Genomic DNA, 25,805 nt, shown 5'->3' with positions numbered 1-25,805 from the left:
TGTCGGTAACTGCTACATGAAATATTAAATAAATATAACCTAAACACAACAATACGAGTAATTAATAAAGTGATGTAAAATGGGGATCGGAATGTGTTAATTTTTATAGGATTATTTCTTGTTTTTCTCTTTCCATAATTAGTAATTTAGGCACTTTTAAAATTCGTTAAACCTTAGAGCCTTAGAAAGTTTTTACCAATAATATTTTTAAAGGTTACTAATTATACATATACCTTGAACTATTTGTTTAAATATTAGGGCCTGTTCTCATACGTTTATTTTCAGTTCAGTTAGCTCTAATAAGTTCAGTTCAGTTCAGTTCAGTTCAGCTCCTAATTTCCTTCTCTTATAAAATATTCATTTCAGTTCAGTATACGATGTATAAAATTAAACAATAAGCTTAGCAATAATAAATATTCAGCATATATCATGGATCAAAGACTAGTTCTTTATTCAAAATAAACATGTTGTAAAAAAAAAAAAAAAAAAAAAAAAAAAAAAAAAAAAAAAAAAAAAGAAGAAGATGTTTGATGAATTACAATACACTTCGAAACTAAACTGAACCTACAACAGAATAATGCTAAATTCCTTTAATTTATTTAAACAACAGAAAGCCAAGCTAAGCCAAACATAAAGGAATAAAACCCTAGATTAATCCAAACCACACAAATAATAATGCGAAGTATAATCATATCTTGATAAGAAGTTTATTTGTGGTCTAAAGCTGGCTACAATGCATGAATCTTGATCATATTACGTACGAAATTAATTTTGATAAAATTAATTAGTACGTATCCTCAGCCTAATAATCTTGAGCCAACAGCTTAAGAATAGATCTTCCGGTGCTGGTTGATAAGTTCTTACTCAAAAACTGAGCTCGAAGTCGTTCAATCACGGTCTCATCCACTTGAAAACCCTTGGTAAGAACATCATCCAAAATACGCGGCTTTGTTCCAAACACACCATCAGCAATGTTAACTCGGCCAGGGTTTTGGCTTCCAAAAGAGGCAACGGCAAAGGCTTTTGTTTTACCAAGATTTAGTTGGAAGTGAATTAGACCTTGAGGGAAAACAATCATGTCACCCTTTTTCAACACCGTGTCATAAAGTTTGTAATCGGTTGTAACAATACCGGCATATACAGTTCCCTCTAGCACCGCGAAGATCTCTGAGCCACGAGGGTGCAAATGAGGGGTGTTTAGGCCAAAGGGTGCAAAGTCTACGCGAGCCAGGGCTACGCCTAGTGTGTTAAGTGCTGGGAATTTATTCACGTCTACTAGTGTGGCTTCTGCTCCTAGAGTGTTGTTTGTGTCTCCTCGAATGTGAAACCCTTTGTGTATGAAATCTTCTATTTCCACATCTTTTGGATTCTTGCAAAACTTTCCATTTACAAAGACTGAGAAAAAACAAAACAAAACATATAGTTAGCTTAGAATTTTTTTACATCAAAACATTTTAAGCTATAAAATTCTTAAGTTTAGATATCATATTTAATACTCTATATTACAGTTAATTTATTTATATATTAGCTTATTCAGCTGGGTATTACAATGGTTAATTTGTATGAACTAGAACTTATTCTTTCTGATAAATAAATAAATCTAATAAAGTAAATAATGATGTCAAATAATTAGTAAGTAATTTTAAATTTTAAGGTCAAACTTTAGCTTCACGGTTATTCAATTCAAAATATATGTTATAGATAATATGAATTTTTTTCTTTTTTTTTTTTTTTTTTTGAAAGAAACTGATTCATATTTAAGAGTAATGTCCTTTTGACACCTAAAAATATTTTAAACAAAATTGTATTGTTCAAACTTTGTCTATAATAATGAAAAGGACAAGTTATACTAAAATAGAAGGAACAATTAATTATTTATTTAGATTTTGCTGGCATAAGTGTTTTCATCCATTATTTTTAATTTTGTTATTTTAGATAATTAAATAAGAAAAATTCTTCGAGAAAAGTCTAGCTATATATCAAACCATATATCATTAACTTTCAAGAACAGTACGTGAAAACCATATAGTTTTTGCAACAATTCCATCAATTATTAAAATTCTTAGAGAATAGAGAGATCAACCAACTACATCAAACGATTACTAAAAATCAAAACGTCTTTCACTAGATTATTACTCTATAGTGACATTTCTTAAACACATGTATTAGTAATGCATGGTTAAATAAAAAATAACCCCAATCATTCATATTACGTATAACAAACTAATCCATAATTAGTTATTAGTAGCGTGGATATATTATCCCAAAAAAGTAAAAAGTCGTTCCTACTTTATAATAAAAAAAACAATAGCTAAATGATTAGAAAAACAATAAGGAATTACAATATATAGTCTACCTTATATAAGATCCGATTTTGCCATAGTAAATAATTGAAAAAATCAAACAATAAAATCGAAAAAATAAGAAAACGAACCTGAGGCATTAGGGTCGTTCGTACCCACACAAAAATCCTGAAGCAAAGAAGGATCAGCTGCATTGGCAAAATAAAAATGAGTAGTAATACTCAACAATGCAACGACCATGAACAAAGCCGTATGATTATTCATCTCCATTCAACGTAATTACTTATATAAGAAAATACACAAACGTATTAATCAAATTAAAGATTGGAAAAAAAATTAAGTGATTTGTTTATTATTGTATAAAGGGTAGGTGATTAATTTGTTTTAGACAAGTTTTGATGTGATAACAAGAACAATAACAGGCTATTTATAGGCCAACAATGCGCAACTGTTTACTAAGAATCGTTCAGCATTGCATGCATATCCAACGACGTCATCAACGAACGAAAATTAAGATGAGTCTTAGAAAGCGATGTATCAATTAACTTGGACGCAGCCGTCCCACATCTATCTCACGGTACATGTAGGTTTGATCTGTTGCCCATCTTCGAAAAGTACGACTTAGGCTTTCGGTCAAGCAATTAAACACGTTATTAATTAATTACGGAGTACTTTGTAAACAGTTAGTCTCTATTGTGTTGTGTTTATCGTGGTCCTAAGTGTTGATATGTCAAGGTTGTATATACTGTTGCACTTCGTACATCATTTATAGTGCACACAAGGTAAGTTAAAGATACAATAATTTTCTGTCAAAAAAAAAGATACAATAATTTATACGGCTATTTCACCAAATGCCCCTGAGTAATTTTTTTATTCACCAAATACCCATAAACGTTTTCAAATTCACCATATACACTTAAGTTTCACACAAATGTCACGAAATGCCCTTAATGACTAATGGCGGTTAACTCTGTTAGTCATTAAGGCTAAATTTGCCACGTGGCGACATTTGATAGGTTATTTTTTTAATTATTTAATTAGTTAATTTTTTTTTTTTTAAAAAAAAAAACCACCTTTAACACCAGCCCAGCCACCTTCCGTCAACCACCAAACAACAGCCCATCCACTTCCCCTAAACCGCCAGCCTACCAGCCTCCCCACCGTGCCGGTGCCACACATCCTCGACAAGCCACCTGACCCGAAACCCCTTCTCCGGCAACAATCCACCCCGAAACCCCCGTTTCCAAACTCCCAAATTCGCAACAAACCACCCCGAAACTCCCGTTCCAAACTCCCAAATTCTCCCGCAACCAGGTCCATCCCCTACGTCGTCGCCGCCTACCTTAGCCAAAAACCACCACCCCAAACTCCACCCTTTCAACCACCACGACAGAATCCTAAATTAAAATCCCCTAAAATCGAAATCTAGGGTTTCTATTTTAGGGATTTCAATTTTGGGGATTTCGATTTTAGGTGTCGAGGATGGTGGTTTAAGGGGGGGAAGTGGGTGGAGATGGTAGGGCGAGGGTTGAAGTAGCTTCGCCGGCGCAAGGGATGGGCTTTAGGGGCTGGTTGGGCGCTCGCTGGGCACTGTTGGGGCGTCGCGAGGAGAGAGAGGTTCGTTCGATTTGTGGGTGGGGTTTTAGGGTGGGGGGAAGATGGTTTCAGGAAGAAGAAGGGCGGCGATGGGGAGGGGAGTGGCTGCTGCCTGCTGGTGTCGGTGTCGTCGGTGGGGGTGGGGGGCAAGGGGCTGGGTTGTTGGCGTGGGGGTGGTGGTGTGGTGGGGAGAGTGGCTGGTTTGGGTTTTTAAATTTTTTTTTTTAATCTTTTTTTTTGTTAATTAAAATAATTATAACAAATGAACCAATTAGAACATGCCACGTGGCATAATTAGCCTTAATGACTAACAGAGTTAACCGCTGTTAGTCATTAAGGGCATTTCGTGACATTTGTGTGAAACTTAAGTGTATATGGTGAATTTGAAAATGTTTATGGGTATTTGGTGAATAAAAAAATTACTCAGGGGCATTTGGTGAAATAGCCGTAATTTATATGACCTTTTATATGAGTATTATTTGCTCATTTGGATAATTACAAGCAATAAAAAAAATAAAGTGAAAATGTGATATTACTGTATATATGGACAATATATGCATGGTGCATGGTACAACAAATTTAATTTACCATGATAATGTGTAACATGTACATGCATGTGTGTGTTAGCATGCACCATAATTTCCACCGCCGTTTGTAATTTTGTACTTGATCGTCTCATTATTAACCTTGTTGATTTATCTAGGTGAAATGCACCCGAATTTGCATCTAACTTACCCTTTAATTGAAAACCTACTACTCGTATCTTTTACTCAATAAAAGTTACGAAATGATTTGTGATACAAAAAGTATGAATTAATTAGTTAGTTAAGTAGTTCGTAGTATTTTTAACCGTTCAAATCCATGAGATCGAATATAGATACAATGTCATGTGCTGCACTAATTCATTTGGTGTGATAGATTTTCTGAGACTTGTTTTGTGCAAATTTGAGACCCAAAATTCAACTTTCTTCCAATTTTGTCTTTCACACTACTTTAATTTGACATTCTTCCAAATTAAAAATAAACTAGTAATACAAACAAATTACTCCTAGGTAAAGTGTATCGTGCTATTGTTACTATTTTATACATCGGACCTTTTTCTATCACAATATCTAGATCTACTACATTAACTCTTATGCATGACTTTTTCTAAAGGAAGCTTTTTTGTTCAAAAAGACACTAACTTAAAAACATTGTGTGTCACTACATAATTAGTAATTTCACCTAATAGAAGGTACCTAATTAATTAGATATATATTCTAAGAAGGAAGCACAAATAATACTTGTTGATATATTTTGTTGATAAATGAGTTGGATAACACCAACCTTGGTTATAAAATTAACGAATCACCAATTAATTTATGTTAATTTATATTGGATAGGTAACCTATAATCTTAAGCTAATTTTATAAAGATTCTTCCAAATAAGTTATTTAGGATGGTGATATATTTGATAATAAGGGTGTACATTTCTAATTACTATATAGTATATAAATTTTGAATATACCCGTTGATCTTACTAAATTTATTCAACTCCAACTTTTTGGTTCTACTTTTATTAATTAATTTCGTGAGGATGTATCTAATTAACATTTATCGTTAGGTTATCCTTACAATTGAAAATGAGATGATATTATTAAGGAAGTAAAGGTGACGAATATATGCATAAGATGCTGAAAATTACTTAATAATTCTACATACATGCACTTTTGAATTGAATATTACTTTTAAATAATTTATTTCTTTATATTTGGAAGGGAGGTGCGTGATGAGTTGAGCCGCACACCCAAATGATTATTTGTTTGCTATGCATTCAAATATTAATTTTATATATGTACTCCTTTGATGACCTAATTTGACAATTTGTTGTTTGAATTCGATAATATATTCGTCATACTTTTTGTGCATATCTCCAGGTTAAATTAATGAAAATCACAGCTATATCTATACATAAATTGAAGGATGGATTAACTTGTAACTTTTGTAAGTACTTGACAATTGATTAATTATCGATAAATCTCATTAAAATCATTATGATCAAGTATATTTTAATAAATTAAATTGTTTGGAACCTAACACATGGAGTGTTTATAAGTGGCTAGTTATATACGAAGTATGTGCGCGCCTACGCTGGTTACACCTTTTTTTTTTTTTTTTTTTTTTTTTTTTTTTTTTTTTTTGAAGAATACACTAGTTACACCTTGAATGGGAAATTGATGTAAGTCCAATCAAATTGGTAAAATTAATACGTAGCACAATACTTATTTGTTTTGTTTGAAAATTTATACTCGTTTTTGAAATTCATGGAAAAGCACATTTAATGCAATGATTTGCCATCATTTGGTCCAATTCCAACATCTTGTCCACGCAAAACGCCTATATTATGTGCTATTTTCTTCTCAAATATTTTCCAAAGCCCTTGAAATTTCTAAAGACCGAATTGATGTAGTACAAGCATGATACGACACCGATTCTGCAAGCAATAATGGTCTATATACATGTATTCTATAGGAAATGAAATCAACGTTGTTTGTGTACCCCATTAATAAAAGAAATATACTAGAATTAAACATACTATTTTGTATATATATAAGACCAGATTAATAAGAAGTTACTCTTTCTGTTGTCATTATCATATGGTTTTGGAATGAAATATTCGAAATTGTATTTTTATAAAGTAATCTCATTCTTTTGATGGTGGGGTGTGCCTCAGAACCATAATTAACAATGTAATTGTATATTCTAGTACAATTATGTTGTTCGGAGTAGTAAAAATATGTTAAAGTGTGAATAATAAATTAAGGAATAATATAAGTCGTAACAAAATAAATAATCTCATTAAACATACGAAGTACTAGTTCAATGTTATCATCATAACCGGCCTTCAAAATTGAATAACTTACTATAACTCGTACGTTAATAGTTAACAGGAAAGGAATCCTAAGAACCACTGTCGTACCTCGTACTCCATTATGCTACGGACTAAGGAGTAACAAGTCTAACAACAATGAAAACATGCTCCTAAAAGGCCAAAATAAGGTCCATTAATTCACTGATATTGAGACAATGTTCTTAGCTTTCTTACCACAAATAATAACCATAAGAAAATTGAAAATCTTACAATAGTCTTTTAAAGTATGAGTACCATGATGTTTTAATGATTATTTAGTTCATACTTAACATATTTTTTTCCAAGTAATTAATTATATTACTTTATTAATGGTAGTATTAAATAGTATCATCAACTTTTTTTTGATTTATTAAATTTTTGGAAGACTATTCAATGGCTACAATAAAATTGTAGCTATTGTAATTAGTTTTAATCTCGACCCTTTATTTTTAATGATCAATCTTGTCCATCCATCCATTTAACTTAATAAAAAATTAAATTTTTAAAAAATAATAATAAAATAAAAAAAAAAGCTAGATTGATTAAAATAATAATTAAAAAAAAAACAGTTTTTTGATCGGTTTCTGAAACTAAACTTTGCCATTAACGTCTATACCATCCATTTCTAAGTTCAAAGGATTCTCCAATCCATTAAAAACCAACATTTAATTTTAGTTTATCAACAATAACTATACTCGGTATGTAGTACTCTAGTCTCTACATTATTACAAAATCCTTACAAAAATCAATCATCCTCCATGATGCATAAAACAAAATCAGAAAAAAAAAAAAAAAAAAAAAAAAAAAAAACAAAGGCGAAGAAGATGAAGATAATCAATGTAAGATATGTCAATCTCTAATTTATAGAAACCAATTATTTGAAGAAAAAAAAAGAAAAATTAAAAATCATCCAATAAGATATATACCATAGCCCATAGGTTTTATCATGTGATCAGATTTTACAGTATTAATAGAAGTTGAAATCTTTTTCGTATCAGTTTTTTAATTCGAAATCTTATAACTAATTGTAATTTTTTTTGGATACGGATGTTCTTATATTTTGATTAAATGTTCTACATAGATTTTTGTACATAGAAATTGACTTTTTATTATATTTTAAGTCAACTAGATGGGTAGGATGAATTTTATAAATTGGAGGGCTAAGATTCACTTAGTTACAATGGCCACAATTTTATTGTAGCCATTTGAAAATTGTCCTAAATTTTTAGTTTCATTTATGTAATTATTATTCTTATTTTATAGTTTCTCAAAAAATATTTATTTTATGTTGAATTAAAATTTTCAAAATTTGTATTTACATTATAGATATTATAAGAGTAATTGACTAATTGTGACCGTTTTATAACGTGGAAAAGGAACCGATCATATTATATATTATTAAAATAATATAGTAGTCATTTTTCAAAAGACCGCAGAATTTTATTTTATTTTTTTTTTTTAACAAGAAAATTGTTTATTCAATGAGATGTAATCAATGTAATTGACTATAACAATGGTGCAATATTGAACAGAACTTTCTATGGTTCTTGATGATCATTCGTATTTGAGTACGACATAATTTGTTCAAGTAACTTGTAGCTTAGTTGTTAACTCGTCAATGATAAATTTGATTATAATAATCTAATTTCAGCAAATATGAGCCTAAAAATAATAATTAAAAAAAATTGGAGTAATTTTTTAAAGGAAGGTATTAAGAAAGAGGATATTGAATTGAACATTGATTTGACTTGTCGCATTATATAACACTTGTACAAGAAAATAAAATTATTGAAAATAAATCTGATAATCTTAAAAAAAAAATAAAAATTAATATAAAAATCAATTTGCACGTGGATTATTTACTGAAGACCCGTGGAGAGCGAGTATGAATGTATGACAGTTGACTTTTATTCTTTCTAATTTTGGGTTATGAACTTCTATTGATTCTTCATATTCTTAAAGTCGTAAGAGCAAGATTAGCCCCATCTGGTCTTAAGATTTTAATTAATTTCCACATCAGATTTTATATTAAATTTAATTATTTTTTTAAATTTTAATTATGTTAAGACTTCTTAAGACTCAATCAGATTTATCTCTTCAATCCTAAGACTTATTTTAGATTTATTTAAAATATTTATTAATTTTTTTTTGTCTTTTAACATATGTATTTCAATATTTTTTTTTGAAATCATCTTTAATCGTCCAGGGAGTAGATTTTCTTTTTCGGCCTTGAGTAGTCGTAGGAGGAGTTTGTACCTCAATATGTTCCAACCCTTGTTGGCTAGAAAATTCAGGGAGTTGGGAATTTTGCAATGACTGTGAGAGTAGATTTTGATTTTTATTGCTTTGAATCAAGTTTATAAAAGATTGCAAATCAAAATTTTGAATGGGATCCATATTCAGAGAAAGCTATAATATTGTACGTTCTTTATATTTTTGGTAGGCTTTTAAAGAAGACAAATAAATAATAATAAAATCAATAGGACATTTAGCTTTTATAATACATATATAGAGTAGTTTAATTATGACTAGGTACATACATGATAAATATTAAAAACCAACCAACAATAACAAAAAAATAGGATAATTTAAATTGATAAACGTTGAATATATATTTGATTGATAATTGTCATCAAACGTTTTTTTTTTTTTTTGAAAGAAATCATACGTTGTTAAATCATAATTGGTATGTATGATTTTTTTTTTTGCAACAAGATAAGTACACAATTAAGATAACATAAAACAAGCAACATGATTTTTTGTATACAAAAAATTAAAAACAACGTTCATATCTATAAAAAAAAAAAAAAAAATTGGAACAACGTACATACATTTTTTTTTAAAAACAACGTACATAGATTTTTTTTTTTTAAAGAAATGTACATAAATTATAATGTATTTAAAGAACTAAAAAAAAAATTATTATCAAAACACCGTGTTTTGATGTATATATAGGGAAAACACTGTGTATAGTGTATAGAGTTGAGTCTTAAGTTGAGTCTTGAGTTTTCAAGACTCCACTTCAGATTTTGTTAAGACTTAGCTTTTTAAATGCATTAAATAAACAAAGTCTTGTCTTAAGATCATAAAATCAAAAAATGATAATGTCATCCTGGGTCTTAAGACTCAGGGCTAAGCTTCACTACTTCAGATAATCATCATCAACGTGTAACGGTTTACAATTTTGGTTAACTTGGTCCTCACAACATTAATCATTCAGATGTCAAATGTCAATTTTTTATGATATGCATTACTCCGTGATACAAAGTTTAAGACATACAAAGTATATAATTGGTGAAATATGTATGTATGCTTTGGAGACCATGTATAATCTAATCTAATATATATATATTTAAAGTGGAGTTTTTCACCGAGCTTTTAGAGAGCCACGTAGGATTTAATTTTCTTAGGGCGCTGTGTAAGATTATAAATTTAAGTTGTAGCCAGTTAAATAAGAGATTATTAATTTCTGTTACAACTAAATAATTCAAATGCCACGTAAGCAAAATTGACCAATGAGATTTTAAAGTTTAAATTAATTAAATACAAAATATTATTTTTTGAGATTAGAAATTTTATCTAATATTTTAAAACTAATATAATAACAATTTTAATCACATAAATATGAATATTTTTTAAAAAATATACTAACAAACCGTGCGGGCTTCATTAGTGTATGTGAATTTAAAATCATAGGAATTGAATATCATATATGGGAGTTGGTCATTTCATTGACCATTATTTTTAATTTTTAATTAGTGAAGAAATAAAATGTTCAAACACATGACCATCTTTTACAAGTAATCTCCTTTTACAATTCTGACCTCCTTCCCTCCCCAGGTATGCCCACACTAGTCTCTACTCTCTGGTTCTCTGTTACTCTCTAGAATTTGACATTTCTTTCAATAATGTAAGCTTACATAAATTTTATTTATCTTAAACGAAAGAGAAAATAAAATAATAGTAATAGTAAATAATGGGAATATAATTTTTTTTTTTTTGAGAAAAATAATGGGAATATATAGTTGCATTGGAAGTCAGTAAAAAAAAAAAAATAAAATTAAAAATAAAAAAACAAAACATTAAAAGGGAATGCTTAAAATGACAAACGTAATCCTTTTTTTGGAAACGGAGGGAGTAGTTTCTTAGGCTTTAATGTTACAGAGTTGAGACTTCCTATAGATATATGTTTGTGCTTTATTGATTGATAAATCAAGGCTGAATAAGATTTGAGAGATTTTTTTTATATACACTTATATCTCATATAAATTTAAAGTTCTAGCATTGTTTGGTGGTTTTTTGTTAGGACATTTTGTGAAAAATTATCTTATAAAACAAATTTTTTTTTTGCGAAAAACTACCTAATCAAAAAAATGTTATAAGAAACTACCTTACTAAAGGGTAAATGTTATAAGAGACTACCATTGGGCAGAAAGTCACCGTTGACTTTCATTTTCTGGCGTTGACCAAATCACGTGACTTTTAATTTACCCTTTCCCTCATTTTTCCTCAATTGGTACGTGACATGAATAACGCCAAAAAATAAAAGTCATCAATGACTTTTCGACCAAGGGTAATCTCTTACAACATTTGTCATTTTATAAGGTAGTTTCTTACAACATTTTTTTAATTAGGTAGTTTCTCGCAAAAAAAGTGGTTTTCCACAAAATATCCTTTTTGTTATAAGGTTTCTTTCTTGTTACTTTTGTTGTTGTTCCAATTCTGATGTTTCCTTTTGTGAATTTTTTTTTGCAAAATATGTTTAATTGTGTCCTCATGTCAATAGTAGCTAAGCCCCGTGAAAAAAGTTCCAATTTTTCTTGTCCGTTGGAAGCTGGCAAAATATAATTTGAGTTATGCTTAATTCTTTGTTTATTTTGAAAATTCAAAGTCTAAAATACTGTTAATGATAAGGATCTCTCGGTTAATCAAAGTTGAAAACTAATAAGATCCTTCAAGGTAAGATAGATGCAAGACTTAGCTAGGCTTGTGCCCTTTGGGGTTGAACAAGTTTGGGTTAATCATTGCCCTCCTGAAATTGCTCCCTATGTACTCTCGGACTTAATGTCCCTTGAGTAATAAATTTGCTCGATGCGTTTCCCTTAAAAAAAAAAGTAAGATAGATGCAAGACTTGCTACTCAAAATAAGGAAGAAAAAAAAGTTTAAAAGACAATAAATTAAAATTAACTCGTTTTAATTAAAAATAAATAAATAAAATTGACTCGCTCATAATAATAGTTGTACAACTAGTCATACCTATGCTTTTTATTGTTGGGGTTTATTATTGGTAAGAATATACGGAGTATAAAGTAGCATTTGTTATTTTCATTGTTTAATTAAGGACACTCTTTCATCTAAATGAATTCTATGTTATCTATTATAATTCCTTTTTAATGGGGTGAGCCGGTGAGTTGTTATTATAGTGTGTTGATGCACATTTTATTTATGTGATAACCAATTAACCATATTAAAGCCAACAAAGCTATGAAAGGTGTTGGATAAATTAAATTATAATTGAAAATTTCGTATTTCACGTACCTTATACCTTATACGTCCTATTACTCTAAATTACACAATTTTGGGTTTGACCTAATTAAAGTTGATTTGCCGTCCTTGACAATAGTTAATTAATGTTCTAGTCTTCTAGCTAGGCATCGATAACCCTCGTCAAGATCCATTTACTTAACATTATCTAGGTTACTAAAGCCCTTATAGCTATAGCAATTTAAATCACGTAAAAATAGTTATCATCGTGTGGAATCTTTTAGATATTTGATTCGAGATATATATTTTCAAAATTTTAACTACATACGTAATATTCATAAATAGTACAAGATTAATTTCTGTTCTTACTTATTGTATTTGACTAAACTAAAAACTGTAAATAAAGAGTCACCACTATGATTTAAATTTATGTATTTGTTGATTAGATTTCATTTGTAGATGCCGGAGGATGACTTTTTATAAGTGAATTGATTTGTTTCCAAAAAAAAAAAAAAGAGTAACCATTTTATTTTTATTTTTTTATTTTTTTTTTGAGAGAGAGTCACCAATTTATAAATAGAGCTCGAGAAAAAACTAAAAAGGCAATAATTTATAGCGAATTGAAAACTTAACCACCAAAATGTGGTCTATTATTGAAACATACAAGACACTAGACACATAGCATGTAGAGACAATCATACGTAGGTGACAAACTCAAGTAAAAAACATCACATTGCATACATTATTACAAGTATTACGGAGTACATACTTTTTTACTGAGTACATACTTATTATACTTGTAATTACGAAATATTATTATTATTATCCATTATATTCAGCCTAATGATAGGATATAATATGATGGACAAACACCTTATTTAGGTTTTGGATTATGGCTATTAATTAGAACGTTCAGATAGCAACTTCAGAATGGATCTTCCTGTATCTATGGACGTGTTATTAAATTGTGCTCGAAGTCGTTCGATCTCCATCACACTCACCTGAAATCCCTTAGTAAGAACATCATCCAATATTTGCGGTGAAGTTCCAAACAAACTATTAGGAACATTAATTCTTCCCGGGTTCTGACTACCAAATGCAGCAATTGCAAAAGCATGTGTGTTATCCATGTTCATTTGGAAATGAATTAGACCTTGGGGGAACGCAATCACATCCCCCTTGGTAATTACCGTGTCATAGAGTTTGTTATCGGATGTGACAAAACCCGCGTATAGGGTTCCTTCTATCACCGCGAAGGCCTCAGATCCACGGTGATGCAAATGAGGAGTGTTTAGGCCATAAGGCCCAAAGTCGACACGAGCAATGGTGACTCCTAGTGTGTTAAGTGCCGGGAATAGGTTAACGTCCACTATCGTGGCGGATGCTTCTTGAAGGTTGTTTGTATTTCCAGGCTTGTTAAACCCTTTGAACAAGAAATCAGTCACTTTGACGTCGTTTGGATTTTTGCAGAATATCCCATTGACAAACACTGTAAAATAAATTACACGCATAAATAAATCATGAACATGTACGGAATATTAGAAAATAAACTAGTAAGGCTTGTACGGAGTACAAACAATACAACTATCGAATGAAAATCAAGTCATAAACGTAGTAATATTAAAATTATTGAGGGAATATAAATGTTAAATAGGGCACAAATATTTTCATTTTAGGCCCCCATAAAAATGGAAAAAAAAAAAAGTTCTTAGATAATGGGACAACTAATCTATTTAATTAAAGAAAGACAAAAAAAAAAAAAAAAAAAAAATATTAGCTCCTCACATACAATTTTTGATTTGAAACTAGTGAGTAGCTCGGGCGTTGTCTTGGGTTGCTTCTGTTGTAGACGTTTAATCGATAATTTTTATAAGGGCTTTTAAAAATTGAAATTGTGATCGTCAAACCAAAATTGAGTAATTTTTTAGTACCTTTTTTTAAATTATACCTTGTGCTTTGCACTTATATGTATATTTTTTACATATTATCACATAGTAGATAATTGGCCTAGATGGTTAAATAGATTTTAAAATCCCACAATTTAGATAAAATATTAATAATAGCAATAAAATGATTTTTTGCTAATATTGTAACCTCGAATGCATGCATTATTTAATGTACATACATTTATACTACCATACCTGGCCTCGTTTCTTAAATGTTCTTTCGAATTACTCCCTCCGTCCCTTAATACAATGCCTCTTTTGAGCATTTATTCCTCACATAATAAAGAGAAAGAGGCATTGTATTAAGAGACAGAGGTACTATTATTTATAAACCAGAGATACTATCAAGATATCTTGATAAAATCTTCCACGTTAAAGTGGGGGTATTCAGGGTAACTAGTTGGCAAAAGTAATTAAGTACAGAGTAAATTAGTGGGTAAATAGTCCTTTCGTGTAGGGTAAAGACATAAAAGTGTACTCGTAACAACTTGTACCTAAAAATTAAATAATTCATACACATATACTTCGTATATAGTAAGAATGTGAAAAGCGTAATCAATATTTCGATGCGGAGTATTATTTTGGTGGATAATGTAATATATACCTGCGGATTGAGGATCGGTTGCACTCACACAGAAGTCTTGAAGAAGACCAGGATCAGAGGCATTAGCCACATTAAAGCAAAAGACCATGCAACAAATAGTCATGCCCAAATTTGCTATATTAGCTACCCTAATCTTCTCCATAATGTGCTATTATTAGAAATACTTAATAAATCTTTCGATAATTTAATTACGAAGTTATTTATTTCTCTCTTTAGTTTGCTACTTTGAGGTTATGGCATTAAGATGTCTTTATGATGGCCTTTTTATAGCAAAATGCAGCCCTAACTGTGTTCATTAATTATTAAAATAAACGTAAGAAGTGCTAATTAAGGTCAGAAATTGTACATGCCCCCACATTAATTATGATATTAGTAGATCAAATTTGACTTAATTATCCTTCATCACTTACTGCACTAAATAGTTAGGGAGCACATGCACATATATATATAAGAAATTATTATTTGATTTAATATAGAGTGCGGTACAATTATTAAATTAAACTAGCTATTGGACCCGTTCTACGCACGGGTTATGCTTAAATTATAAATTTATTTGAAACTTTACAAATTATCTTGTCACCAAAAAAAAAAAAACCCCTTTACAAATTATTTGAATGAATTTATTTTATCGTCTTTTGACATATTATAATATTTTATGAATTAGTGGTAATAAACTAATAGTTGTAGAAAAAATGGCTTAAAATCGTAAAATCATATCTCTATCGCATGATATATTAATCAACAATTTGTATAAAAAACTACTTTGTAAATACCAAACACTTAATATAATTTTACAATTTTTACATCAAATGTGAAGGCATGATATTCTTCTTTAGTCTTTACCAATATATGTCTCTTATATTGCGCTTAATATCTTCAAAATTAAAGCCCCATGACACGCAAAAAATGTCATCCTATGGAATTTCCATAGTATTCTTGCCACCTCAATATTTTCCTTTTCAATCATCATCCTCATTGTTGTAGAAATTTCACATAGAATTTTGAGAGACGTTTCTCTAATTTTTTAGTTTTTGAAACTTAATGAGTGTGAAAAAATCTTTATTGAAAATTTGTATTTATATAAGAAGAGGGGGAAGATAAGGGGTCAAATTAAAGAAATGAATTATGAATGTGAATAAATTGAATTGATAAATGGAATAATGAGAAGAGGAGAAGGTTTAGGAAATTTAATTTGTTATTGAATTAAAATAAAGATTACAAAATATAAAAGTTATTGAGAAATAAAGGGGGAGATGAAGAGAGAATTTCTTTGAAAACATAAGGAGGGAGAATGAATAAAGAAAGGTGAGAAAGAATGATGACATGTGTCAATTTTGGTTTGTGTTTTTAAATACTAAGTATAGATTATTAACATGTATTTGTATGATATATACATCCCTTAAGGCTTAGGCATGTATGCAAGCATGCATCAATTATATTTCCTACAATTGTACAAGTATAAACTTGAAAATTATGGCAAAATCATGTGTTGATCAGGCTAGGATTATTTCTCTTTTAATGTTAGTCTTTCTTTCTTAATCTTCTTATATATATGCAGACCTAAGGGGTGCATTTATTATTATATTCCTTAAATTTATCATCATACATAAACTATGTACTAAGGGCCTGTTCATATTTACTAAATTGAGCTGAACTGAACCGAACTGAACTGAACTGATTGGAGCTGAACTGAACTGAACTGAACTGATTGGAACTGAACTGAACTGAACTGAGCTGAAATGAATATTTTATGTGAGAGGGAAAATAAGAGCTGAACTGAATGAACTGAACTGATTGGAACCGAACTGAACTGAACTGAACTGATTGGAACCGAACTGAACTGAACTGAACTGAACTGATTGGAGCTGAACTGAACTGAAATTAAGTAAATGTGAACAGACCCTTAATGTATTATAATCAAATTTGTTCCGATTTAGTCAAATGCTAAACATGCTAGCATTAAAATTTTGAAATTAGACGAACTTAACATATACTTCGTATAGCCTTAGGAGCATACTTTCATTGAATTATAACCCATATCATGACAGTCCTGTGTCACATTAGTGACTTACTTTGTTAACAAATTGAAATTAGCTGACAAATTAGGGTGACAAAAAGTCAAAAAATAAAAAGCCGAGCACATGAATAAGATTCCATTAAAACTCAAATCATATTTTGGGAACTAATAAAGTCATTTGAAGTTCAATACAAGCAGAGTTCATGAAACTTGTACGGGCCAGAACTTTGCAGTTTGGTAAGATATCTTCAAACTAAGGAAGCAAGGGGATGAGAGATTAGTTCGAGCTTAGCTTGATCAAGGATTAATTAAGTCGAGTATACTACTGCACTAGGGTTTTATTGTGCTCTTTTGTCTTGTATTTGTGCTTCTAAAATTATCTTTTGAATTTAACGATCAAATCAATTGTAAATTTAATCAACAATCTACAAAGTATAAGAACTCGATCAACATTAGAAAACCTCATCACAAGTGTAATAATATATGGAGTACTTCATATATTTTAAATAAACACATACGAGTATCAAGTTTTAGATTGTTTAAAATGGTTACATAATGACTAGATTGCTTAACCACTGGTAAGGGGTTGAGCTTATGATTTGGAGGTTACTAGTTTGATTCGATCTCCTAAGGAGCACATGGAGTCGTTTGAGGTTAGGTTCTCTTATTACTATTCTCGATCTCCCAATCAAATCGGGTTGAAAGCTCATTGATTAGTGATCTGCCTCCTCATGCTTGTTCGTGTGTAATCTTTAAAAAAAAGATAGAGAGAGAAATTAAAATACATTGTAATAAAACTTTTTCGATATCTCATGTATGGAAAAAAACATCTAATTTTAATATCTCATGAGAGGGGATGGGTTGGATATATAATAAAAGGAATTTTCATCCACAAGAATTTTTAGGTCATGGGATACTTAGATTTTTTATTTTAAAAAAAAAAAAAAAAAAAAAAAAATTCACAGAGGGATCTTAGTATCTAAGTAATACTTAGATATTGGATTCAGTAAGCAATTTTAAGTTTACTTAGTGGTGTGATTATTTGTTATACTCCAATCCGCAATATATTATATTTGTGTTGAGTTAGAGACTAGAGCAGATAATTTGACATGTTCAAATCATAATTTTGTTGTATTTATAATTTTTTTTGTCAATCGATGTTTTGTACTATAGTACTTAAATGTATGTCATATCTTATGTTTTCTTTTCCTATCTTGTGATATATATTAGGGCTTCTTGTCAAAAATTACCTAATAAAACCAATATTTTGCGAGAAACTACCTATTAAAAAAATTGTTGTAATAAACTACCTAATAAAGGTAAAATGATATAAAAAACTACCTAAGAAAAGGTAAAATGTTGTAAAATACTATCTATACCGAATTTTTACCGTTGATCGACCTCAAAACACTCCAAAACCACCACTTTCATTCCCAAAACTAACACAGCTTGCTTGAAATCGTCTCCACCACATCTAAAGCACCTTCCAACCCCAAAACCACCACCTCTAACCCTAAAAACCACCATCCCAAAGCACTAATCTACGCTCACCAACTCAAAATATCCTCCAACCACCCCGAAAATAACGTTACCACCTTGAAAACCAACCCTAACGGTGGTTTTGGGGGTGTTCTAAGGTGGATCAACATCCTAAAATTAAGTCAACGGTGGAATTTCGGTCGAAGGTAGTATATTACAACATTTTATCTTTTATTAGGTAGTTTCTTACAACATTTATTTTATTAGGTAGTTTCTCACAAAATTTAGGCTTTATTAGGTAGTTTCTCACAAAATGTCCTATATATTATTCTCTATTTCATTTGCTCATACATCAGTAACTTTCCACACTCTTGTAGTTTTGTAAGCAGATTTTTGTATTTTGGACCTACAATTATTGTTTTGCAGAAGTATTACCCTCTTGATGGTATATATATTGACCATTCGAATACATAATAGCCTCAATATATGTTTTAAGTTTGAGTACAACCATACAGAATCATACACATTATTCAACTTGCAAATCAAATGAATCGATTGTGCTAAGATGTTCCTATTCCTAAACGTTTTTCTAGTCCTCATACATCATTCTTTTGTTTGCACCAAGAAAATGTTAAAAACCATTAAATTTTAGGTAAAACATCAATTTTACAAACAAATAATGTATAACAAGTATGATTTAGCCATATCCTTATAGACCTGGAAAAATAAATAAAAATGTAGTACTATTAATCGATATGACAATTTTAAAGCACGGTGTGTATATACTATACAGTAGATAGCACCGATATCAAGGAGTACATAAGGATTAAGGACTATACTCCAACATTAGCTTAAATCATATTATCTTGGCGAATTGGCTAACTAAAGCGGATTTTGGGGGTATACTTAGCATTCTATTCAAACCAACAAGGATATATGTAAATCATATTTGTCTTTGAATTGTGACATAATATGAAATGGATGTAGTATATGGAACTATGGAAGTGGATTATAGTTAGTCTTGAGTGTCTTACTGCTAGTAAATACCATGTCTGTTAGATACATACCATGTTAGATACTGTAAACTCCTTAGATCGGAGTGTATTCCATTAATCAATATATATAGGGTTACAAACATGAGTCCTAATCACATTAGGAAACTCAAAAGATATTTACAAATATTCACAAAATATATCTCCCACTATAACAGAATAACTAGAATATCTATCGTATATTCTATCAATGTCAAAGATCGAATTTGTTATCGGAGGTCACAAAACACACATATAGGGTTCTCTCCATTGAACGAACACCTCCAATCCCCAAGGCCATTCTGAATATCTTGACAATTTAAGACATTAGTCACGTAAAAGCGTAAGGCTAGGCATAATGTAGCCATCATCAAGACTCTCAAAGAGTTTTGTTCGAGTTATATTTATTAGAAATAAATAAAGGATTATAGTCCCGAGCCTGGACTACTGGGCTCAATAAACTAGAAGTAAATACGGGCTGGCCCATTGGAGAATTTATGGGCATGCTAGGTGGGCCCAAAACAGTTTACTTTCATACTTTTGGCTATTTTTTTATTTTTTTTTATTTTTTATTTTTTGGACAAGTGCAATTTTTTTTTATTTTTTTGGCAATTTTTTTATAAGTTGAAGTGGGCTTTCCTTTATTGACATGCCTTAAATTTTGGCTTATATGTGACTCATAAACCATTCAGTTAGGCGAATGAGGGATAACTTAATTGGTCAAATTTTTTTTTTCGAATTCATAGGGCAGGATGAAAAGTGTAACAACTTAGTTATAATCTTGAACATTCTTGATATCATAATCAACTTCATCACTTTCTTAATTTATCAAAGGTCAAATATTCCATATTCATCCAGCTGTAGCGTAAAGGGAAAGATAAAGAGAATTTACAAAAACCCTTTAAATAAAAAGAATAAGAAAATCAAATAATTCCTCCATTTTTTTTATTTGCGTTATTTTAATTTTCACTGACTCCTATGTAATTTTTGGAGTAGAGAGAGCCAAAAGAGAAAAAAAAAATAAATAAAAAAAAAAAAATGGGGCTTATGTGATAGGAGAAGATAGAAGAATTAATTACTTGTAGTTCAATTCAAAAAAAAAAAATTACTTGTAGTTAAAAAGGAAACTAATACCCTAATTGAAACTTCTTTATTTAAAAAACATTACATGTTAAAAGAAACGGAAGAAGGATGTCGAATACAAAGAAAAATTTGGTATATTACTCACGTGAACGAATATTAAAACACCGCGTTAAGGAAAGTTAAAGTGGAATAAAAAAAAAAAAGCCCAAGCCCAACATTACGCGGTCCAACATTATTTGGCCCTCTATAAATAGTTGAAGAGGTGTACGTTTTCATTTTCAACAAATCTAATTCATCGTTTCTTCGAATTCTATTGTCTGATTTGTCTCAACAAAGTTAGAAAACACAGAAAATCAAGAATTTAAAAATGGGTGAAGTTGTTGGTTGCCACAACGTTGACCAATGGAAGCAGCAGCTTGAGACTAACAAAAGTCCTGACAAATTGGTAAATTTTTTATCATTATTTTTGTAATTTTCTGATGAATTTATATGTGTTTTGTTTGATTTTTATATGATTACAAGTTTTTTTGGGTTTTATATGATTATGTATTTATATAGTATGGAGTAATGTATATATATATATGAAGTTTTATTGATTTGTGCTCAATTATTATAACCCAGAAAATTTATTTATGTAATTATGAATTCCGGAGTTCATGATTTGATTTTATTTACTTGTGCAATTGGGTTGAATTCAAAGATTAATCCTTTATACGGGGTTCAATTTGATTGATTTTTTATGTTTATGAATTTGATAATTTTAATTAGAATAAATTCTGTCAAACCCTAATTCAACAAATAGGGGAAAATCAATTGAGAATTTTGTTAATTGTTAAAGTAATTGGAATGATGAATTGATGATATTTGTGATGAAAGTGGAGAAAGTTGGAAGTTATTACAAGAAGCACAAATTGGACTTTGTGTGAATGTATGCTGTTTTGGGTGAGAAATGTTTATAGGAGACAAGTAGTATTTCTGTGGATGTATGCTAGGGTGAGTAATGTTTTTAGAAGACCCCAATGATTCAGATCCCATTATACTACGACTAATTCGGATTTAAGTCAGGATTTACCCCAATTGGAGGGGATATTGGCTGATCTAAACTCATGTTGGTTACTATATTGATTTCCTGGTTTTATAAGAATTGAATTTCGATTGGGTTTCATCTTTCGAGTATGGTTTTGGGTGATTTAGTCAGGGCATGCGCCAATTGAAGGGATACAGTCCCTACTAGTGCTGGTTGAGCTAGAATTATTAGTAGTTTAGTACCTCTAACAAGCCGATCAAAACACTTGTTGGTTATATTGACCCTCAATTGGGTTTCACGTATGGTTTTGGGTGATTGTTTGATGTTTTGAGCTGTTAAAAGTCTTAAATCAATGATTTCGTCTTTATGGTTGGAGTTAGGATTTCTGGATTAGTAAACTGATGAATGGTTTTGGGTGATTGTTTGATGTTTTGAGCTGTCAAAAGTCTCAAAACCAATGGTTTCGTCTTTGTGGTTGGAGTTAGGATTACTGGATTAGTAAACTGATGAATTTTATTGCAGATTGTGATTGATTTCACTGCTTCATGGTGCCCACCTTGCCGTTTCATTGCACCAATTCTGGCTGAGTATGCCAAGAAATTCCCACGTGTGGTATTCCTCAAAGTTGATGTTGATGAGTTGAAGGTATATAACTGAAACTCTAAAACAACAATTTTGCCCCCCATAGCTACTTCGTTTCTTCGTATCTGTATAATTGCAGTCTCATGGATTTTGTGTTGGGAATCATTGCTTGCAGAGTGCTGCTGAGCAGTTTGAAGTCGAAGCAATGCCGACCTTTATTTTCCTAAAGGACGGAAAAGTAGTTGACAAGGTTGTGGGTGCTGACAAAGATTCCCTCCTCGCCACCATAGAGAAGCATGCAGTATCTTCAACTGTAACCGCATCAGCATCAACCTAATGAAGTTAATAGCAAGCTCATTGCTCTATCATGTTAAACTTATTTCTAAGTACTACTCTTAATGTTTTACCATATCCTGGGTTATGAATACTTGTATGATTCAGCTGTGGTTTATGGTTGTTACAAATGACAGATTAGCGAATAATGTAATGTACTTTGTGGAATTACTTGTGTTCTCATGGGTATGCTTATTGCTTACCTATGAGTATATCCGTTCATCCATTGTTTCTTATATTATCATGGCTTTCTTTGCGTGGAATTAGTTGTAGGCTTGTAGCGTTGTTAGTGTGATCTATACTTATAACGTGACAATTTAAACCAGGTCGAAGTAGTATTATACCCTGCATAACAGGTTATGAGAAACCGAACCCCTTTGTGAGCGGTCCTCGGGACAGGGGAGGTCTTACCACCCAGTACCTGATTGTTGAATAACATCCATCTCAGGAAGAAGATTTAACATCTTGTCACCCATGCCTAGTCTTTTTGTGTGGTTCGAAAGAGAGGCTTACTCGTTGGATTATGGCTGAATTATTTGATGTTAAAGCCTCATTTTTAAAAAATCAAATCGTTAGGCTGAAAACGTTTTTGCAAAGGAAAGAGTTCCTATAAACAAGCTCTATGAAACGAGAAAATTCGAATTTTAGGCATTGTCAAAGCATCGTATTCCTTATGCCCACTACTTTGAGGCACACATTGATTATGAGATTATCCTTATCCCTTTATAGGAATAATTGTATTGTAACGTGTTACATAAATTCAATTAATATACTTATGACTCATACCATTATTATTCTTAATTGGTATGAACATGTAACCTACAAAATTGGTAATTACAAATTTAAACATTCTGTTTTAACCATTTGTTCATTCTTTTTTTTATTTTGAGGAAATTTGTTCATTCTTTTTAATTAATACAAATAAGTTAAATGAATATCAAATCTTTCCTAGTATATTCATGCCTTGCCGAATTCTAATTTGTTTCGTAATAAGCGTTTATTCCACAATTTTTTTTTTTTTTCCAAAATCGTAATAAACGTTGATTTACTTTATACTTCTTTCCATATCTTATAAAGCTTTTTACCAATTATTCCATTACACAATCATCACTTTCTATATCTTTCATTGGTAAAATATTCTCCAACTATAATTTGAATGGAAATACAAATAACTTACTTATAGGTCGTACCTTTGTATCCTTGGTCACTAAGGAGAGAAAAAAAATAAAAAATAAAAAATAATTCACAAAAGTCTTTGAGTAAAGTAATTGAAAAACAAATGGAATTAAATTACTCACATCAACAAATAAATGAATACCACGTTAAAAAATACATAAAATAGCAAGCTCAAAAATTCTGCCGCCTAACTATAAAATAATAAAGTGATAATATTGATTTTCGCATTTTCTCATTTACGACGAAATCTTCTGAAAGCGAGGAGAACGAGAAACAAGAAATAACAATGGCAGAAGTTCATAGTTGCCAAACCCTTGACCAATTTAAGCAGAATCTTGAGGATGGAAACTCTAAGAAATTGGTAACTTTTTGCTTTTTATTATATTTCTTTGAATTTTGTGTATTAAAGGGTAGATTTTGAGAAATTTAGGGATTTGACTCATTATATATTGAAGGTTATGCTAAATGTATTAGGTGTCTTTGATTGATTATTGGTCATCTTTTTGTTTGATTTTAGATGATGTTGATGTTTATATTGCATGTATTTGTGTATTTTTGAGCAATTCTTACGATTCCTAGTTCAGATAATGTGGGGAAAAGAAATCGAAAATTTAGTTAATTAATGAATGATTGGAATGGTGAAATGTTAATATGCCTTTTATCTCTGAAATTGATCGTACTTTGACTTTATTGTGAGACAATCACCGCCGAGTCGAGGTAGGAACATCATTTAGAGACGGAAAGAATAAAAAATAAAAATAAAAATAAAAAAAAGTTGAGGAATTTCTGAAGAGTGTGACAATTAGTTAGTGCTATTAGACTCTGATTAATCTGGATTGGAGCTGAGACGATCTGCAACTGGGGGCAATCGCTCCCGGTTGGTTAGGATGGAATAGATGATTTATGATTTAATACGAAGTACTAGTATATGAAATTGTCCATAATTGGATTGGATTTCGAGTGGTGTGTATGTGTGTTAGTTTGAGGTTGTGAGTTGCTGAAAGCATTGTTATTGTGTTTGGGAGTTAAGATCAAAAACGATGATCAAATGTTTGAGTTTAAGAGTGTTGGGTACTAAATGAATTTTATGGCAGACTGTGATTGATTTTACTGCAACATGGTGTGCACCGTGTCGTTTCATGGCACCAATTCTGTCTGAATTTGCCAACAAGTACGAAGATGTGTTATTTCTCAAGGTTGATGTTGATGAGCTCAAGGTAAATAGCTGAAATTCTGAAAGCATAAATTTGCCACATTGCTACTTCTATGTTTACTCTAATTGCAGCTTCATTTACTTGGTGTTGCAAATCGATTGCTTTCAGACTGTTGCTGTGGATTTCAAAATCGACTCCTTGCCAACCTTTCTCTTCCTTAAAGAAGGAAAAGTAGTTGACAGGTTTGTGGGCGCGAACAAAGATACTCTTCTGAAACTCGTTACTGAGCATTCTGGTCGAAGTTTACCTGAGGCTGATCCCGCACCATCCACTTAATGAAAGTTATCAATGAACTCTTCGCTTTGTGAATTTGTGATGTTATATTTATTGCTTAGTACCCTTCTTAATGGTATAATATATCATGGATTATGAACTTCTGATTGTATGATTCAGCTTTGGGTTTATGGTTTTTAAGATAACAGAATATTGTGTTCTAGTGGTGAGTATGTTTACCTGGATGAGTTGATTATGTGATCTAAACTTATAATGTGACAACTAAATCCGAATAGAATCAGTATTCTTTACTCTGTAGCTGTAACGTGTTCTTTCTTATTTGTGTGATCTAATTTATAATGCGCAGTTTGATGTTACAGATTCTTACTTGTATAGATTTTCTGGTTTATACCTTGCAGAATGACAGAAATGTCAATGGTCTTTCTTATTCAATTTCAAATTTACTTGCAGGTTCTTTTTCGTAATGGTCAAAAAGAGACTTTGTGAATAAAACACTGTAATGGACCATTGCTCTTGAAGCATTGTATTCCTTGGAGCATTTGCGTTGGTGAGTTAGTACCCTACTCACAACACTCTCTCTCCTCTTTGTGACTTAACTCACCATTGTGGGAAGTGATTCACAAGTTACTCATAGTAAGGAGAACACCCCACTGATGAGTAACTAACCTACAAGTTACTTTTAATTTTTTTTTTTTTTTTTTTGCTTTTATCCACTAGAAACATGACAAGTGTCCCCTACAAAGTAATATTTGAATTCTTGAATTAGGAGAAATAGTGGTGAGTAAGCTTATCATTAGACCCTCTC

General features: G+C 30.7%; 4 protein-coding genes across 4 annotated transcripts; 2 read left to right on the top strand and 2 right to left on the bottom strand.

The window, feature by feature from the left end:
• Window positions 1–512: 512 nt before the first annotated feature.
• Window positions 513–2,678, bottom strand: LOC145615326 (putative germin-like protein 2-1). Its single transcript, XM_081670392.1, has 2 exons — window positions 2,435–2,678; window positions 513–1,395 (listed from the first exon to the last, which is right to left on the bottom strand). The coding sequence occupies exons 1-2, from the start codon at window positions 2,571–2,573 to the stop codon at window positions 803–805; spliced, it is 732 nt and encodes a 243-aa protein (XP_081526518.1). The 5' UTR covers window positions 2,574–2,678; the 3' UTR covers window positions 513–802.
• Window positions 2,679–13,173: 10,495 nt separating this feature from the next.
• Window positions 13,174–14,966, bottom strand: LOC145615546 (putative germin-like protein 2-1). The gene is made up of 2 exons (XM_081670617.1): window positions 14,825–14,966; window positions 13,174–13,763 (listed from the first exon to the last, which is right to left on the bottom strand). The coding sequence occupies exons 1-2, from the start codon at window positions 14,964–14,966 to the stop codon at window positions 13,174–13,176; spliced, it is 732 nt and encodes a 243-aa protein (XP_081526743.1).
• Window positions 14,967–20,719: 5,753 nt separating this feature from the next.
• On the top strand, window positions 20,720–22,617 carry LOC145614167 (thioredoxin H-type 1-like). Its single transcript, XM_081669175.1, has 3 exons — window positions 20,720–20,879; window positions 21,984–22,106; window positions 22,219–22,617. Exons 1-3 carry the CDS (start codon window positions 20,802–20,804, stop codon window positions 22,378–22,380), a joined length of 363 nt encoding a protein of 120 aa, XP_081525301.1. The 5' UTR covers window positions 20,720–20,801; the 3' UTR covers window positions 22,381–22,617.
• A 1,137-nt stretch (window positions 22,618–23,754) lies between these two features.
• Window positions 23,755–25,297, top strand: LOC145614597 (thioredoxin H5-like). The gene is made up of 3 exons (XM_081669655.1): window positions 23,755–23,913; window positions 24,647–24,769; window positions 24,875–25,297. Exons 1-3 carry the CDS (start codon window positions 23,839–23,841, stop codon window positions 25,040–25,042), a joined length of 366 nt encoding a protein of 121 aa, XP_081525781.1. The 5' UTR covers window positions 23,755–23,838; the 3' UTR covers window positions 25,043–25,297.
• The last annotated feature ends 508 nt before the right edge of the window (window positions 25,298–25,805 follow it).

This window comes from Chenopodium album, chromosome 25 (genome assembly GCF_948465745.1).
Source record: "Chenopodium album chromosome 25, dcCheAlbu1.1, whole genome shotgun sequence".
Classification (NCBI taxonomy): domain Eukaryota; kingdom Viridiplantae; phylum Streptophyta; class Magnoliopsida; order Caryophyllales; family Amaranthaceae; genus Chenopodium; species Chenopodium album.
This window is presented reverse-complemented; position numbering and strand designations above follow the sequence as displayed.

Excerpts from the sequence above, each read along its gene's own strand:
- LOC145615326 (XM_081670392.1), bottom strand. The coding sequence starts at position 2,573 with ATGGAGATGAATAATCATACGGCTTTGTTCATGGTCGTTGCATTGTTG. Across the intron at positions 1,396-2,434 it reads GAACGACCCTAATGCCTCAG|TCTTTGTAAATGGAAAGTTT; the intron begins GTTCGTTTTCTT and ends GTTTTTTCTCAG.
- LOC145614167 (XM_081669175.1), top strand. The coding sequence starts at position 20,802 with ATGGGTGAAGTTGTTGGTTGCCACAACGTTGACCAATGGAAGCAGCAG. Across the intron at positions 20,880-21,983 it reads ACAAAAGTCCTGACAAATTG|ATTGTGATTGATTTCACTGC; the intron begins GTAAATTTTTTA and ends ATTTTATTGCAG. Across the intron at positions 22,107-22,218 it reads TTGATGTTGATGAGTTGAAG|AGTGCTGCTGAGCAGTTTGA; the intron begins GTATATAACTGA and ends CATTGCTTGCAG.
- LOC145614597 (XM_081669655.1), top strand. The coding sequence starts at position 23,839 with ATGGCAGAAGTTCATAGTTGCCAAACCCTTGACCAATTTAAGCAGAAT. Across the intron at positions 23,914-24,646 it reads ATGGAAACTCTAAGAAATTG|ACTGTGATTGATTTTACTGC; the intron begins GTAACTTTTTGC and ends ATTTTATGGCAG. Across the intron at positions 24,770-24,874 it reads TTGATGTTGATGAGCTCAAG|ACTGTTGCTGTGGATTTCAA; the intron begins GTAAATAGCTGA and ends GATTGCTTTCAG.
- LOC145615546 (XM_081670617.1), bottom strand. The coding sequence starts at position 14,966 with ATGGAGAAGATTAGGGTAGCTAATATAGCAAATTTGGGCATGACTATT. Across the intron at positions 13,764-14,824 it reads AACCGATCCTCAATCCGCAG|TGTTTGTCAATGGGATATTC; the intron begins GTATATATTACA and ends TTTATTTTACAG.